At 36.9% G+C, this 14965-nt stretch overlaps 1 protein-coding gene across 3 annotated transcripts in view; it reads left to right on the top strand.

Moving 5' to 3' along the window:
• Positions 1-14965, top strand: part of ARL15 (ADP ribosylation factor like GTPase 15) — a 218211-nt gene that overhangs the window by 53190 nt on the left and 150056 nt on the right. Inside the window, exon 1 of one of the 3 annotated variants that reach the window (XM_032205413.1) lies at positions 8399-8435. The exons of the other annotated variants lie outside the window; for them this stretch is intronic. Coding sequence (XP_032061304.1) covers positions 8433-8435 — 3 coding nt within the window. The 5' untranslated portion in view covers positions 8399-8432. Of the gene's footprint in view, positions 1-8398; positions 8436-14965 lie in introns of those variants that run through there. 3 annotated transcript variants of the gene reach the window in all.

The raw sequence follows: 14965 nt of genomic DNA, 5'->3' as shown, positions 1-14965 counted from the left end.
TTTTTTGTTTTTCATGATGGAGTTGTTTAATTTGTCTTCAGCACATTTGCATATTAAATTTCAGTAGTCTCAGCATTATGATTATAATGTACAATCCATTAACAAGACACTCATCCCTCTCTTTTTTTTTTTAAGTAGGTACGTGAATGGTTTCTAGGGGATCCAAGTTTGTTGTTAATTGTCAGAACACTTTTGGAGTGGAATTATGAAATATAACCCTTAAAGCAAACAATCTTCTTTTATTTCTGTGAGAAAGTCAGCAGCACAAATAAATACTTGTGCTTTTTTAAAAAACTAAATTTGTTCTCATATCAAAATTGTGATTGAAATGAATTAGGCATATCAGTAACTTGCTAGCAGCTCTTTGAGGCAGCAAAATGATGTATCTTTTTATTAGCTGGCGCATGGTTTTATCTGCCAGCTTTATTTTAAATGGAGGTACAATTTGAGTCTTTAGCATTTGGTAGAAATACATTTGCTGTGCTAAAATTGGAAACATTAATGATTGTGCTTACAGCAGTGGGTATGTAATTTGGTGGCCATGTAATGTTTGTATGTGGGGAAATTGATAGCTTCTTAGGATACAAACATTTATTGTTGACATACTTCAATGTCTATACCCTGAAAACGACAGAAAATGGAAATGCTGCAAAGGTGCATGGAAGACTCCGTATCCAGACAGGGTACAGCAATGTTGTGGGAAAGCAGAAGAGGGCACTCTACAGCTGTCTTGTGACCCGGAGTGCTATGTGCCACTGCAAGAGCTGCGTGTGGGAGCAGTTACAGCTCTTTTAGCCCTGCTCTTCGCTTCTGTGCTTTAGAGGCATTACGTTAAAAACAAAACAAACAAACAAAAAACCCTTCCCTTTTATTCCCTTTTCTTTTTGTAGAATTATAGAATTACTCGAATAGTGTACTGATGCGGGTGCATCTCTTGATACTGTCTTTTCAAGGCTCAGTCTTCGATCCTTCACTGTCTCGTGTGCTGGTTAGGAGAGGTGGTGTTTTCAAGTCAGAGACTTGTAGGGTAGGTCAGATTATGAAAGGCTTCTGGTGTGGCTGTCAACAGTAGATGGCAGTGCTGTCCTGTTGCACTGCTTGAATGTGTATTATCAGAAATGTTAAGTCCTGTGTAACATACCCTTCACTATACGTCTGCTGTTGAAACACGAATAGTTAGGTTAAATACCACTCTATCTAGAAGTAGGTCAGTTCTCTAAAGACTATTATCCGTGTTGAAATTTGGAGCAAGGGGATGATGGTATAGGTATTTTATAAATAGATGCTAAGTGCATTTGTATTCTTTGGTTACCTGTTCTGGATGTAATTCATAGATGGAAAAAAAACTAATGTTAGTGTAACACCACTTAATGCCATTTCAAATTTAATCAGAAGCCACTGCAGTATGTATGTTCCTAACTTTTTTTTTTTTTTTTTTTTTTTTTTCCTCTAGGGGAATTTGCTTTTTGCAGAAATAACTTGGTTAGTGATACATGGTGCATTCCTGTAAATTTCCCCTTTCCCCATATTGAAACATCTCTACAGTCTGAAAACTTGATGACTCATAGTTTATCAGTCTTTTGAGTCTTAAATTGGAGCCAGTCCCTCTTGGCTTTTCTAGTACCGGAAACTGGAGGGTTTTTTTTTGCTGTTTGTCCATGAGCACACTTTGAAGGGAAAGACTACTTGATCAATTTTTTTGCCCTAAAGTCATCCGATTGAAAAAATAAATAAATAAAAATTCTTCCTGGAGTTAGTCCACTAGAAAAAAATATAAATTTAATCCATATCATTTTTTAAAAAAAAGTTATTAGAATTGACCCTTGTGATGGCACATTAACAGGAAGTTCCTCAGTGCGTGTAATATCTGTAACAGTCTAAACTTATTTCTCTCCTGAAGTTTTTATTAAGAATTGTGCAGAGAACTTAGACCTTTAAATTTTAATTAATTTAATTTAATTTTTAATTTCCATAGAAGTACTGAATCAGAAGATGTGAGGAATGTAGAGTGTACTTCTGTATAATTGTATTTGTGATGCACCAGAGTAGAACTGTTATGACTTAGTAACTGTACTCATAAAAGTATCTATTTTTCAGGCTAGACGGAGAGTTTTATTAAATAATGTATTTAGAAATTGTTCCTTTAACTTTTTTTTTTCTTTGTGCATGCATGTGTAGACTTACAGGATCTTTGCAGGTTCTGTGAAAGAACTGAGGAGTTTATTTTTCTAGATTCATTTTATGAAACATTAGGAATGCAGTATTTTATAGCAAGCTCTACTTGCTAATGTGTAACTTCTGTTTTTGTGAATATGGAAGTTGCTAGCATTAGACTGTAAACTCTTAAAATTGAGTTTTAATAGTTTTTTAACTTGCATTGAACTGATTATGATGGCAAAAATAAATTTTGCCAGTTGTTATTTTTAAATTTACAAAGAAAAGTATTTGAGGAGCTAGAATTATGGTCTTGCCGTAACATTTTCTATATGAAATACTTGTATATGAATATTTTGATTGCTTTGAAAAGATCAGAGAAAAGGGCTTTCAAATCATAGGTTGCAAATTTTTAAAGCTTGTATCAAACCTTTGTCATAACCTGCCTTTGCTGATAGTGAAGGTGATCAAGACAGAAAGCAAAACTAGCTTCATAATATAGTTTTTCCAAAATTCTTAAAGACTGCTTGTCATAAACGTTTACAAATTGATTTGTAAAAAAAACTTGACAAAGTTAAATGAGAGATAGCACATACAGTTTCAGTGGTCAAAAGGCTGCGAAGAAATTTTTACAGGAAGTTTAGTATTAGCAGATACTTTACGGGGGGCGGAGGGGAATGAAAAGGTGGATATTATTACAAAGCCAAATGTCTTGTGGGTTGTTTAATTTGTTACACAATGCATTACATTAAACAAAAATTAAAAGATCTCTTGACTGGCAGTACTTTAAAAGCACCCTGCAGAAATCCTTGTGAGCTATAGAGGAAAAAAAATAAATCAGTAGCTTTTTTTTTTTTTTTTTCTTTTTGGAGTGGATCAAGTTTTGTCAATCTAAGTTTTCAGTATAGCTATATAGTACTTTCTCTACAGTTCTTAAGCTGTATCATGGGAAGCCATGTTTTGTTTTTTGGAGGGAGAATTAAAATTGGCTTTACATTTGGTTTCTGCGTAGCCAGACTTGCTCTTATGTTTGTAATATTTAGAGAAGTTCAATAGGGGGCCCTTGGTGCTTTGATCTAGTGCCACAGTGCAGTTTAATGAGAGGGGTTCTCAATATTGTCTGCAATATTAAAAATTCTGCTAGTTCTGTCTTAAATAATAAAACGCGAGATTTACACCTTGGAAACCTTCTTGTATTTCTGGGCACTCTTTCTGTTTGAAACAGGTAATTACAAAAACCTCCGGATCAATTTTTGTAAAGGGGCACCCTGATGGGTGCCATGACTGAAGTGTGACATGAGCCTTTTCCAATACAATGGGTGGCCTAACATTCCTCGGGAAGGCCAAGCTCATTAAATATTCTCTTCTTTTTTTCCACCCTCTCCCCCTCTTCATGCACTTAGCTTGAGTTGCGCTAAGTCTGAGGTTTCCTCACTGAGGACTTAGGAAAATTGCATAGAGTTCTCAGATTGAATTTTTTATGTGTATGACTTCATGATGGCATTAGCATGTGCTTTGATCCATGTGTGAATGGCACTGGGTCGGCTCTTATTGCCATATCCAGATGGTGTTACAGGGAACAAACAGTTGTGTTTTAGGATTTCTCAATAGACTGTCTAGACTGGTCTTGCAGCAGACAGATACAGCCACCCATCAAATTAGCGTTTGTCAGATTTATGGTAATGGTTCACCAAAGCCTTCCTGTCATTGACATTAAGATTTACGCCTCCGAAGTTATTTTGCCTTCCGCAGAGTGTAAAGTCTGATCGTGTGTATGTGTGTGATTATCTACATGTAGATGTGTATTTGCATAAATAAATTTTTAACTGAAAGAAAAAAAAAAAGTAATTACTATGGTAAGAGGCAGAATTTTTAAAGTATTTTTTTTTTAAGAGTCTGATTCCTACAGCTGGATTGATTAAGGAAGCTTTCCCTTTCCCGTCCATCCCCTCCCTTCAAATGATAATACGGATGTTCTGTTCCAGTCAGTGTCTCCCATATGCCCCTTTTGGAAAGAAAAACATGTATGTGGATTACTATGGCTAGATTTTGCACTTTCATGTTACACTGCAGTAATATGAGCTGCTCCCCGTACACAGTGGGAATAACCTTTTGACAGGCAGTATGTCCATTCTCAGTGGAAATGTTTTTCCAAGTCTGGCCAGGGCTCCTTTGATCATGCCACCTCAAATGTAGGGGTCATAGCTACTATGCAATGTAAGAACCACTGATGGTTGACCAGGGAAGAGATAATTTTGAGAAGAGCATATTTAAAATAAGCCAAATGTGGTGTGTTTTTTGTTTGCTTTTTTTGTTGTTGCTATTTTTAAGGGCATTAAGAATTTGTGTTGTGGTGGCAAGGCTAAGCAGGAGTGTTATGGAAGTTTGTAGAGGTAGCTGAACATGCATATACACTTGATGGTGGAAATGAGATTGTGGATCTTTCAAACAGCTGAACTGCAGCGGTGATCTGTGGGCTTGAACATGCCAGAGCATGTTCTGAAAACGTTTGCTTGTTATGAGGATATTTCAGAAATAGCAAAGGGAGTAATGGGCAGATGAAACAATCCAGATGTTATAGTAAACTGTATATTTGGGGAATGCTACCACTTAATGAAGAACCAATTTTACAAAACACTTGAACTGATTTGCAAGTCTTTCTATGTTACGTGCCTTGGAAAGTCTCTACCCTATTTGCTATAAATGAGAATAATTACCACTGATCATGAATAAGAACAAGAATTTGATCAAATATAAAGCCATTTTCTAGACAGCTTAATTCTCTGCTCTTGCTGTTTGCCTTGTTTGAAGGGAGCTTTGTGACACTGGAAGAAAGTAAATATGTCTGATACGTTCATTGACAAGAGGCAGCTCCAGGAAGTCAGAGCCGGTTCTCCAGAAGGCAGTTCACAATCCTTGAGAAGCACACATGTGCTCCCTGTGCCGTCTTTTTTAGGGGCTCACAACCTCCCTGTTACACAGCGGCAGCGTATCTTGCAAAAATCGACTAGTTCATTCTTCACAAATCTGTGATCAGAGATTGTGATGGTGTAATCTTTGTTTATTGGATAGATTTCTGTGATTTATGTGTGCTGAACATCTTTCACTGTTACACAACTTTCTTCTGTGCAAGTATTTCAGTGAAAGGAACTCAAGATATCAGAGAAGTAAATCTTTAACAGCAGAATAAGAACTCATTTCCTTTATGAAGAGAGTGTGGAGAGCTGTTCTTGTTTTTCCTCTCTTTAAAAAAAATAAAAAAATAAAAATCTTAGGGATGTTATCTATGACTGCTGGGAAGAACAGTTTGTCAAACTTTGTCTCCGCATAGTATCTTTTCATACCTCAGTGGAGGGAGGATACAGCATTGTCTTCTTTCTGTAGGTAGAGCAAGACAGACTTCTTTGGTTTTGATTTTTCTTCTTGTAGTCTGACTCTATCAGAATAAGCATATGATACACTGAGATATTTTAGTTGGTAAATTTTCTGTATGAAGTGAAAATTAGCACAATACAGCATTTTAACAGTTGAGTCGGAATTTTTAACTTTTTATTTCTTATTCAAGCAGCATTAGAAAACCTTACCTGGCCTTGGAGGCTTTACATGAGATATTTTTCTTTGAAGTTTGAGAATTGAGACTTTCCTTTTAGCATACTTCTGGTTTTAGTTTGATACGGTGAAAACCTGGGATGAAGTCTTTCTTTTTTTATGCTGTCTTAATTTGTCTCAATCAACTACAAGATACTATATGGCCAGTTTAAGTTTTTGAGAATCATTACTTCTCCAGGAGGACAATAGATTATTTATAGAAACATTACTTCAGTGTATATGACTTACTGATAGGAACAAAACTTTCTTGCTTATTAAAAATGAATTTATTAGAGATGAGCTAAAAGGTATATGATTTATTTTCCTTATTTCCCTAAAGTATGTTTTTAGGGTAGCCTAAACTTAGGGAAGGTAGTAGAGGGGCTAATAACACACTTGGCCTGGCTAGGACCCCAACGAAGACTTTATGTTGCACTGTCTGCACACATGTAAGTGCTGTAGGTTGGTGCGTTACAAAACGTCATTAATTCTGTGAGTGAAAGACCCGTGGTGCCATAGTGGCAAAGTATCTGCACCATGAGCACGCAGCTGAAGCAGAGAAGAAAAGCTGAGGAGCTGCTGGCCTGCGTGCTGTTGTAATGGGCAGAGATACGCAGCAGGATGAGGCTCTTTTGGGCATCCCCCTTACAGTGTGTTCTTTGGGACAGAGATGGCCACCAGCATGGCCTGCCACGGGAGGTGTGCAAGTAGCACACATTAGGATATTTTGATGGGCTTTGTGTTTGGGAGAGTCACTGCCATCTTCTTTGGGGGAGATTTTGGTGGCAGATGATGAGCTAAGAAAGAACGTGGTGTCATCTCCCCTTTCTTCCCAAAGCAAAGTGAGTAAGTTGTGACTTGGGAGGGGAAAACAATCTGTGGAAACTGCATGAGGAGTGGAGGCAGAGGAGTGTGGTAAGTGGTGAACAGCAGGCAGGTAGCTGAGAGATGGATCTGATTTTTACAAATTGTAAGAACATCCTGACCCTGCCAGCACAAAGACGCTCATGGAACTTTGCCCTCCATGCTCCTAGCATCCCAGCACCACCTCTCTCTGCAGGCTGACATTGCTGTCCCAGCCCCTCGCTGCTCTTCTCTGCCCTCACCCAGGGGAAAACAGGGTGAGAGGAGCAGTGGAGCTGCCTGAGTGGATGCTGAATTGAAATAAGAGTTTTCTAGTACCACAGCCTAATTCCCTTGTCAACGCACACAGCCCTCACACCCAAATTTACAAGTGTTTTAAATCCTAGCTAGCTGGCCCAGCTGGGAATATAAACTAGACCTCAGGTATTGTTTTAACTCGGGCTGGCAACCTGCCCACCCTGCAAACGAGGATACAGAATAAATCTGGCAATCCTTCAGAGCTGTCCCACAGCTCCCCCAGAAGCCCAGACAGATGCTTGATGATTCCTTTCCAGTTAGTGTGGGAGGCTTCTCTTTCCCCCTTACCGTAAAAACAAAGGGGAAAAAAAAAACACACCACCATTGTGATACATCTCTAGAAATGCTTTCACTGGTAAAGGAACAGTAACTTGGGCAGTGGCTACTCACCCTGTGACTAAGCTGATGTGGGTGCTTAGGTCTGAGCACCTGGGCAAAACTGACAGTGAATAAACATGCCTACACTGGAGCCAGTAGACTGTGGGAGTCTGCCCAAATCAATAAGCTGCTCAACCTTCTTTGATTTTATTTTGTATTTTATTTTTCTCCATCAATGGTAGCTGTGTAAGGACACTATCAATTACTGTATTTGTTGGAAAATGTTGTCACGTAGATGTCTCGCATAGATGAAAGATCAGAGGAGAGCTCTGTAGAATTTGTACTATGTTCACAGGAGTTGAGGTTGGAAGGGATCTTGGAAGATCTATAATCCAGCTTCATGGTCAAAATAGTGGGGTGTGTGTGTGTGTGTCAGCTTGAGGTCTGACCAGGTTGCTCAAGGTTTTATCCACTTCAGTTCTCGTTTTGAAAACCAAGGGGAAGAAACCTCAAAAGATAAGGACTGCAGAGCCTCTGGGCAACATGTTCCACTGCTGGACTGTTGTTCCCTTGGGGAAAAAGTATTTTCTTATATCCAGTCTGAACCTCTCGGGTTTCAATTTGTCCATTGTTTCTTGTCCTCTCTGCATTTACAGCTGCAAGTATCTCTTCTGAAAGTTCCCACTACATTTATCCGGATATCTCAATAGCTTTAGATTGTCTGGAAGATTATTCTGTGTTTGTACTGCTGTGGTCTTGTTAGATTTTATAAATGAGATTTCTCTTAGCAGAGGGTGCAGCTTAGGCTGCAATATGATTTTTGAGAGTTGGCACTTTCTTTATGCCACATGCAGTATAAGTACAAAATACATTTGAACAAACAGAAATATGTACTTTTGGCAATATTGTAGTCTGAAACATACGGCGAAAGTGTGATGCCTGATGCATTTGCATTAACAAATGCCTGTTCTGAAAGTGGGGAATCGTAGTGCTTTTGTAAATAACAAAGGGAAATCAAGATTTTTTTTTATTTTTTTTTTAATATGCTGCTGCATTTAGGGCTCGGAGTTGTGAGACTGACTGATCTTAATTTCACATTTCAAATAGGAAACTTCAGGGCATCAACAAAGACGCTAAAAAGCCTACAGAACCAGAAGACAGCAACATGTTAGTATGCTGCTATCTTCACATAGCTGGGCAGCCTCAATTTCATGGTAAAATAATCAACTGTATGAAAACAGATGTCTTAATTCCTTCTGCTCTCCAGGTAGATTTTTCTCTAATTGCTATCAAGTGGATAAGTGGTGTTTTCAAGATCTTCATAGATTTCTGTTTTGTTTCCTTATGCTTTTTTTTTTTTTTTTTTTTTTTTTTTTTTTTTTTTTTTTTTCTGGTAGTGAGTACGTGCTGAGCTACAGCCTAGCCTGAGCACATGTTACAGCTTAATTAAAATTGATTTAAAAGCAGTTTAGGTAAATAAGCACTCAGTAAATTTTCAAACATAGGTTAGTTAATTTAGGCTGACTTGCATCACACATTTGTGTAATGTAAGGGAGTAGTAAGAATCCACTTCCTAATTCATATTTGCTTCTTTTTATGTTACTGAAAGGGCTCAAGTATCACTTGTTAGTGTGTAGCTTGGTGTTTTCAGTTAAGCTGTCTAGGCCCACTGTGGCTCTGTAATGTACATGACTTGTTTTATTTCTAAAACAGTAAAACCCAGCTTTTGAAAAGTATAACATTGCATTCTCTTCCTGTGCCTGGTCCAGATGCACTGGAGTTTTTGAAATATTGCACAGAATCTACAATGACTATTTTCGAAAATCTGTGCAAGGTAATTGTTTTTCTGCAGTGGTACAATAGCGTTCTTTGCATGTAGAGCTGCATATGAATTGCAAGTATTACAAATCTGGTATCAAGGCTGAAAAATAAATCTTAATACAAGAATTGATTAACAAAAGTGAAGTTTATTGAAGTGAGTAGCTTCTGTAATAAAGCAGAAAACTAGGACCAGCTGGAAAGGGGGGGGGGAGGTGAAAGGGGTGAGGGGACATGGGGAATGTAAATTGTGGAATGGTCTCTGCTTTGATTTTTCTTTTTTAACCTGTGTTGTATTAGCTACTTTCCAACTGGCAAACTATAGAAATGGGCGAAAGAAATCTGTTACGTTCTTTTTTGGCCCCTCCATGGTCTTCTATATGAGGAAGCATTTTTTGTGTCTTTCATAAGCTTTCTACACAACTTCTTAAATACTGTTTTTCATTCAGACAAAAATGTTGCAGGCATACATGCCCAAAATATGCAGTAATGTGATATGAATGCCTAGTGAAATGGGGTATAGTACTCTGAGATGGTGATTTCCATTCTTCTCTTTGTAGGCATTGAAACTATTCCTATAATCACAATGCTATCGCAAATGAAATTTTGCTGAACTAATAATTGTTTTGTGGTTGAGAGAACACCACAAGAATTTCATTGCTGAAGTCAGCTGCTGTGGAAATGAGACTCACTCCCCTGACTTGGCCCATACTAGTGATCTCTCAACTGCCATCATCACAGAAATTCATGGAGAAATGGATCCACTCCCATTAATTAGCATGAAATCAAGAAGCAGATCTTGGAAAGAATCTGGTAATAGACCAGAAGCCAGCCTGGCGCAGATGAGCAATCTCCACGCGCTGTTTAGCCGAGTGCTCTGCCTGTTGATTCAGTTGAAACGTCTCATCCCCGGGGTGTAGCGCGTGGTGATACTCGGCCTGGAGGTGATGAATACATGGATAACTATGCTTGAATCCACATTCCTTGAGAAGGGGTGCAGTCTCTAGGACAGCCAAAGATGGCAAGGGTTTTTAGCTACTGTTACTATGTAAGCATCCAGGAGTACTACAAATAGTTCCCAATTAAAAAACAAAACAAAACAAAAAAACCCTCCTCCACTTTTCAGGGTGTGGCAGTCCTTTCAGTAGTCTGATCTGGAAGCCTCAGCCTACTGGTGTCTAAAATTGGCTATTGCGAAATAATTAAAAAAAAAAAAAAAAGACCCTGCCAACAGAAAAGCAACACTACCACCACCAGCCCCCTGCCTGCCCAAAGGAATGAGGCTACACCATAGGTAAGGTGTAGGAGGCCTCCTCTGCCTCACATGTACAGTTGGTTTTGGTGGACCCCATTTACGTGTAGGTGCTGAAAAGGAGCACTTGGTCCTTACCGTGCACTACAGCTTAAAATGACATAATGTGACTGCAGGATAACCACAACAGGGAAATAGCAGTCTTGCAATAGTGAAACATTTTTCTCGGGGTATTCAGATGGAAGCATTGACTCAGGTGAAGGAAGCGCAATTTCCCATGTTATTAGGCTATATATAAGTTTAGAAAAAGTGGTAGGAACTTGCTGCAGTGTTTTAAGATCTTTTTTTTTTTTTTTTTTTTTTTTTTTTTTTTTTTTTTAGGAGATTTTAAGATTCTGTAATTGCCTCAGCTGGTAGAGAGAAAAGTATTTCTAGATTATGTATGGAAAGCCCCTGAAGTACTGCAGAAGATCTCACCCTAATGATACTGAATATTTCCTAAGCTTGCTCAGTTTTCTGAGTGAACTTTACATCGTTCAAAAGATCCCTAGTTCCATGTGTTGAGGATGGGCAAAGTTACATGTCAAAGAGTAAGATTCATGATGCGGAGAATGCCTAACCCAATGAGTATGAAATGCTAAAGGGTATGTCCAAAACTTCTGCCACATGATAAACAATGTAAAATAGCTCAAACCTGCATGATTTTTCATGTTTTTAAAAGTTTCGACTTTTAATGGCAAAACTAAGTAAAGAAATTCTTCAAAAAGAAATCCATGCAGTCAGTATTTTGTTTTTAACTGTCTTAAGATATCAGTAATGAAGACATTTTAATAAGCAGTTAATGAGTCTCTGAAATAGTTGCATTTACTGAGATTCTTTCTGGGAAGATCAACTAAATCCCTCTATATTCTACAGTATAGAAGTAGGTCGAAGTACATCCAACACAGGAAACGTTACAAGACGATGAGTCTTTTCCTTATGATGCTTCTTACAATGAAACTAATGAATATTGCAGAAATTTAAAATACAGAGTGAGACTGGTATTAGTTTTTAAATATGGTTAGCATTTGTGGAATTTTAAGTGTTGGAGATCTTGCTTGTTTTTTTGCTCTATTGTCACTGGCAAGGAATTTCTTCTAAAATTTTCTGGATCTCTTACTGTGCTGACCAGAGATGCAAAGCACACAAACCAAGCATATGGAGACAGTCTTACTCTGCTTTGGAAGGATTAATAGTTTCAAATTAAGATCAAAAGAATGTCCAGTATGTGTAACATGTAATGCATTTTAATTTACCTTAAGCAAATACCACATTGTCCTTCACTTGGCATGCTAGCAATGCAAAAAAAAAAAAAAAAAAAAAAAAGTTTAGATTGTGTCTGAGCTAGAAGGTAGTGTTAATTCCAGTTAAAATAAGTCTTCCACAATAAGCACTTAAAGGAAATTCAAAGCTATTACCGAGGATGGCCTGCCAAAAATCTTAACTCATTGATGACAGTCAAATAATGTTAAATTCTTTGAACATGTGTAAAAATGGGAAAATGTGCAGGTCTAATTCCTGAAAATGTGGGCAATGCAGAATGAGCATACTGATAAATGAGTTGCTCTGAAATTTTTAATTTAAATGGAGTGTTTAATCGTTGATGCATGGAAGTATATTAGTGTCTCAAAGAAAGAATGTCTTTATTTACCCTGAATAGAATTGTGTGTGTCACTTGCACAGTAAAGTTTTTGTCACTGCTTTTTTCTGGTCAGGTACCACTAAATGATTGTAACTAGAAAATAATGAAAAGGACTCCACTCTTCTACAATTCCACTTATAAGCTGGCTTTTTTTTTTTTCCCAATTGAAACATACATGATCATGTAGTAGTGCAATCCTATACTGTTTTTTGTGTATAGACTTTTTCAGTTTATTTTATTACAGTCAGCCTTTCACACAGCGTGACTTTTCTGCTCCTTCTGAATCCATTATTGAAAATTATGGAGTGAAATTCAAGTTGCATGCTTGGTAGAATTGAGTTTTGCTGAAATGCCTATGGTTTTACCCCATTTTTTGTGCTAGTGGGTTTACTAAGGAAATTCTTAATTTCTCGTTTCAGTATTATTTCAACTGGAATCTGTGGTATATCAAGCTGTCCCTGAAGGATTTTCTTCTCTATTTATCTGACAGAAGAAAATTTTTTCTAGGAAATACCACTGAATAGTATGGTTGATTGGAGTAGAAAATATGTTGCTATTAGGCTGGAATGTAAGGCTAAGCAGAAGAGAAAAGTGGTAGACAGCAGGAAGAAGACTCATGATACATTTGTCATTAAAATACTTATGTTTGCCTGGAAGTCCAAGTAGGTTTTAGTGTTTATACTATGGACTTCATATGGACGCTTAGTGAAAAAATATTTACCTGGTTTCATACTATTTAACACTTTGCTTGCTGCTGTCAATATGCTTTTTTTCAGTGAACGTTTTCAAGTCAATTTATGGTCTCCTAGAACTTTATCTTCATTTTATTTGTAAAGGTTATTTTTCTAGGATTTTTAATGGGAAACGGCTTAACAGCTTTTACTATTTAAGGGTGCAAAATGTCCCCAGCTGAAAAATCTTCAAATATTTAAACTGCAGCTAAATAGTACATTTTGATTCCTGCTTACGGATAAGAGTCAAATACGAGACTTCTCAGCTTAGTTGTGTACTTGAACAATAAGCTATTTTAAATGACTGTAGTGTATTTGTGCTAGATGGACATCTTAGTTATGCTAGAAAACTAGCACTGAAATTATTATTATTAGACCATGTCGCTATGCCAAGGAACTTCTTTTCTTTTGAACAAAGAAGGTTGAATCTGTACCAAAACCAAATTCCAGGTCTGAACAACAACAAAAAAAATATGATAAAAATGCTGTGTAGTTGTTACTTCTCTGTAGCTTATGGGACTTGGTCTTTGCTGTTTTGCTCACAGTATGGTGTGGTTTGGATCACACTGGACTTCAGTGGTATTTCAGTAGAAGTAATACATTAATAACAACTTTGTTTTTCCCTTTCCTGCACCTACTCCTATTATTTTTTTTCAGCTTTTGGCTGACATTTACATCCTATTCAGAATTACATTATCCTCAGCTTTGTGAGGATAGCTAGATGTAAAAATAGGTTTAATAAAATTTGCTGCTTTGTTTCTAAGAATAAAGGTTTTTTTTGTTTGTTTATTTTGTTTTGTTTTTTTAAGCCAATTCATTGTAGTTTCTCAATTTAAAGAATTGGGCAATGGCACATTAAATGCAGAATGCACAGTTTGCAACATAATAATCAAAGGCCTTTCACGTTTTCTTAGGAAAATGTATTTAGATTTGTGAACTTCAATAAACATATGCTCCCATAAATTACGTATGTTTTGCTGGATGTTGAAGTGTCTGGTTGAGTATTCTGTTCTTTTCCATCAAAATATCTCCGGGTTTAGAGAGTACACTTGATTGCTTAAAAGATCTGAGCTTTTTAAATTTCCTTTACTAAGGAATTTAGGAAGTTCAACAAGAAAACAGAAGCTGTTGAGGTAAAGTTTAAGATTTAAGCAGTATAGTTACGAGTGGGAGGAGAATTTCTGCTTCAGCATTGTGCCTGACTGGATGAGGTTTGTGCAGTGGTCAGGCACTTTTTAAATATATATATATATATACATATATATAAATATATATATACATATATACAATATTATTGCTCTATGTTTTTTAGTTTGATTTCCATGGCATTTTAAAGGTGAAGGTAGTGCTGTGACATAATTTGCAGGTACATCAGTTCTTCCGTTGCGGGAGACAGAAACGACCAAGGCTCATACTTTACATCAGGCACCAGAAATTTTCTCTCTTGCCAGAGAACAGTGAACAGCATGCTTTTTCTTGTTTATTTCAGCTTTATAACTAACTGCATGAAAATGAGAAGGAAACAAGAATAGGTGAAGGTTTACCTGTGTTCACAATGATGCTACCTAGGTGTAAGGTGAGGATCTTTTACAGCCCACTAGGAAACAATGGTTAATGTCTCTTAATTTTATGAATGCTTTTGATAGGACATTTGTCCTGAAATATTTTTTTTAATGTCTCTTTCTCTACTTTTATAGCTTGTCATTTCGTCCTGATTAAACACTGATCTCTATAGGGTATAATTTGTGATTGTATGCTTTTGTAGCAATAAAGTCAATGATGCAAGCTTAAAAATTTGTTGCAAGGATGAAAAAACGTGACTACTCAAATATTTATTCAAATAAATAAGACTGTTATTAATATTTAGGAAAGTAAAATACTTCTGGTGTTTGTCATCAGTATTATGATCTGTGTTTGACGTTTTACTGCAGTTTTTCTTTTCAAATCTTAGACTTCTGAATTTTATTACTGAATAACATAATCAGAGTTATGCACTCTTTGTAAAGTGGTATGGTATGTTCTGTACCTTATCGTCTTTCTTCATTGTTAAAAATTGCTTTGGAGAAATGCTTTTGAGCTATAAATGGTTCCTCTTAAGTGAAAAATCCCTATGGCATGAGAAGAACTATGTGCATCTCTTCTCATACTCTGTATACAATCCTTACGTTTCAAAAATACTGATCTTATAGTAGAGTAGGTGACTGGCCATTACTTAATGGCCTTTCAGTAAAAGCTGTTGTATATCATATGTTTGATATATGT

This window comes from Aythya fuligula, chromosome Z, assembly GCF_009819795.1.
Source record: "Aythya fuligula isolate bAytFul2 chromosome Z, bAytFul2.pri, whole genome shotgun sequence".
Classification (NCBI taxonomy): domain Eukaryota; kingdom Metazoa; phylum Chordata; class Aves; order Anseriformes; family Anatidae; genus Aythya; species Aythya fuligula.
Note: the sequence above shows the minus strand (reverse complement) of the source record. Positions and strands in the feature narration are given on the sequence as shown.